Source organism: Cyprinodon variegatus, unplaced genomic scaffold, assembly GCF_000732505.1.
Source record: "Cyprinodon variegatus isolate N-32 unplaced genomic scaffold, C_variegatus-1.0 Scaffold101, whole genome shotgun sequence".
NCBI lineage: Eukaryota > Metazoa > Chordata > Actinopteri > Cyprinodontiformes > Cyprinodontidae > Cyprinodon > Cyprinodon variegatus.
In genome coordinates, this window is record NW_015150554.1 from 1,515,988 (window position 1) to 1,518,332 (window position 2,345).

The 2,345-nt window shown below is 43.3% G+C and overlaps 1 protein-coding gene across 1 annotated transcript in view; it reads right to left on the reverse strand.

Annotated features, from left to right (window-relative positions):
* Positions 1 to 2,116: 2,116 nt before the first annotated feature.
* The window catches only part of LOC107084482 (IQ motif and SEC7 domain-containing protein 2-like), a 26,310-nt gene continuing 26,081 nt past the window's right edge, over positions 2,117 to 2,345 (reverse strand). The window contains exon 3 of the mRNA XM_015374367.1: positions 2,117 to 2,343. Within this exon, the coding sequence (XP_015229853.1) occupies positions 2,117 to 2,343 (227 nt within the window). The remainder of the gene's footprint in view (positions 2,344 to 2,345) is intronic.

Genomic DNA, 2,345 nt, shown 5'->3' on the forward strand with positions numbered 1-2,345 from the left:
CTCCTCCTCCTCATGGTGACAATCATTACAGGTTAGTTAGGAGTCACGTTTGGACAGCCAGACAGTTTTAAGTCTGCTGCACAGCTGGAACACTGATGGGTGTACAGCTGGTTTCCACAGACCGCTAGACAGTGGCGGCTCGCCATTAGAGGGCGCTAGGACGCCATATATATATATATATATTTTTTTTTTTTGATAATTTTATTTTAAACTAAAATTTTAAACATTTTGAAATATAGTGATATATATTTTTTGATGTGCAAGATAAATATTTAATCTTTCATATACCATTAAATCATAATTTCTTTTATGTCAGATTGGTGACATATTTCCAGATGTTTACCCATTGACTCTCTTTAAAAGTTATACATATGCAGTAGCTCCCCTGCAATATATAGCAGAGCTGACAGGAAGTGTATTTGCTCACCCGCCTCCCGCCACAGCACAGACGTTTTGCGGGTGATTGACAGGTCAAGCCGTGGGAGTGGAGATGCATTGGATAGAGAGAGAGAGAGAGTAATGGCGGTCCTTTTCCAGGGCCTGGTTTTGCTCCAAGGCTAGGCTAACTGCGTGCAGCGAGGCTAACTATGCGCAGCGAGGCTAACTGGATGCAGCGAGGCTAACTGCATGCAGCGAGGCTAAGGCTTTATCCTGCTTTCCCTGCCTCAAAGGTCAGGATCTGATCCAGCCTGGATAAAGGCAGCTAGGACTGATTTAAAGCAGTTTATAGAAAAGGAAAAGAAGAACGAACAATCTGGGATTCACATGGAAAATAATAGAATATAGTTTACATTTTCTAGATGTTTGTTCATAGTTGCTCTTAAATAAACACATTCTCAGTAAGTAAATAGTTTTTATATATTAAAAAATATAAAGCACCACTCAGTTTTCAGAAATGCTTTTTCATTTTAAGAATGTGGCTGCATTGTTTGACTCATAAATGAAATTAGTAATCAATAATCCTGTTTGTTTTTTCATTTTCTTCTTTCACACCGCTCATCCTTTTACTTAATTAAAAACAAAAAGACATTTGAGATTTATTTTTCAAAATGTACCCCAGCAAATACATACCAACATTTAATTTGAAAGCATTTCTGAAACTGCTTTTTCATTTGAAATATGGTAACGATTTGCTTCCATAACTTTAGATCACAGATGAAATGTTAAATAATAGCAAATATCGGGAATAATCTGTTCAGACTCCAGAAGAGATTTGATTCTTAAGAAACGGATACAATACAGTTTGTCTGAGTGGAGTTAGCATATGATGATGTCATAAGAAGGGGCGGAGCCCCGAGCAGATCTGGTAGCTACAGCTATGCTTTAACTGCGGCGTAATGCCCATGAAATGATGCACAAGCATGCCGTGCGTTATGCAGAAGGTAGGCCGTCGTTGGACAGAAGTTCTGGACTTATTATGAATAATTATGCATACGCCTAAAACTGAAAAATCCATAGAAAGTTCAGTGTCTGCCAGCGTTTTAGGAGATTCTGGGACGTCAGGCAGATCCTGGATAAATCAGCGAGGTGTGACAGGAAGTGCTGCCAATCAGCTGTTCAAAGAGGCAGTTTATTAAAGGAACGAGGGACTCGCTAAGTGAGAGAATAGGTGTGATCCATGTGGATGGACTCGGGATGAAGCAATAGTTCACTAACAATTCACCATCTCTCACTAGTCTGTGGGCAGTTTTTAGTTTTCTCGTCATCCTTCCTCCCTCAGATCAAATAGCAGAAATCACATTGAGAGAATAAAGGAATTATTGGGTAAACTACATAGAGCGGTCTGACATGTCGATGTTTCTGGGCTGCGTTAAAAAAGAGGGCGAGTATCCCCACTGCTGCAGGGACCACTGCACTACTGCAGCAGATGACAGGAAATACGGAACAACGAAGCTCGTCTCCAACAAGAGGAGTTCAGCACCACAGAAAGAGAGGAGTTAAAATGACATGGTGCAGAAAAGAAGGAGAAAATGCGCCGGGTTCGATCCTCCAACCAATGAGCTCCTCGTTCTTCCATGAAGGTCTGAAGCGCTCATCTTTCCTCTGCTGCAGGTGTGACCAGAGGATTTATTGACTGGCCATGTTAATGTGTGCTGCTATTTTGGTGAGAGGGTAGTTAGAGGTTCTCCTTCCTGCAGGGCCTGCTCCTCCTGACCCCCTGCAGCTCCTCCTGACCCCCTGAAGCTCCTCCTGACCCCCTGAAGCTCCTCCTGACCCCCTGAAGCTCCTCCTGACCCCCTGAAGCTCCTCCTGACCCCCTGCAGCTCCTCCTGACCCCCTGAAGCTCCTCCTGACCCCTGAAGCTCCTCCTGACCCCCTGCAGCTCCTCCTGACCCCCTGAAGCT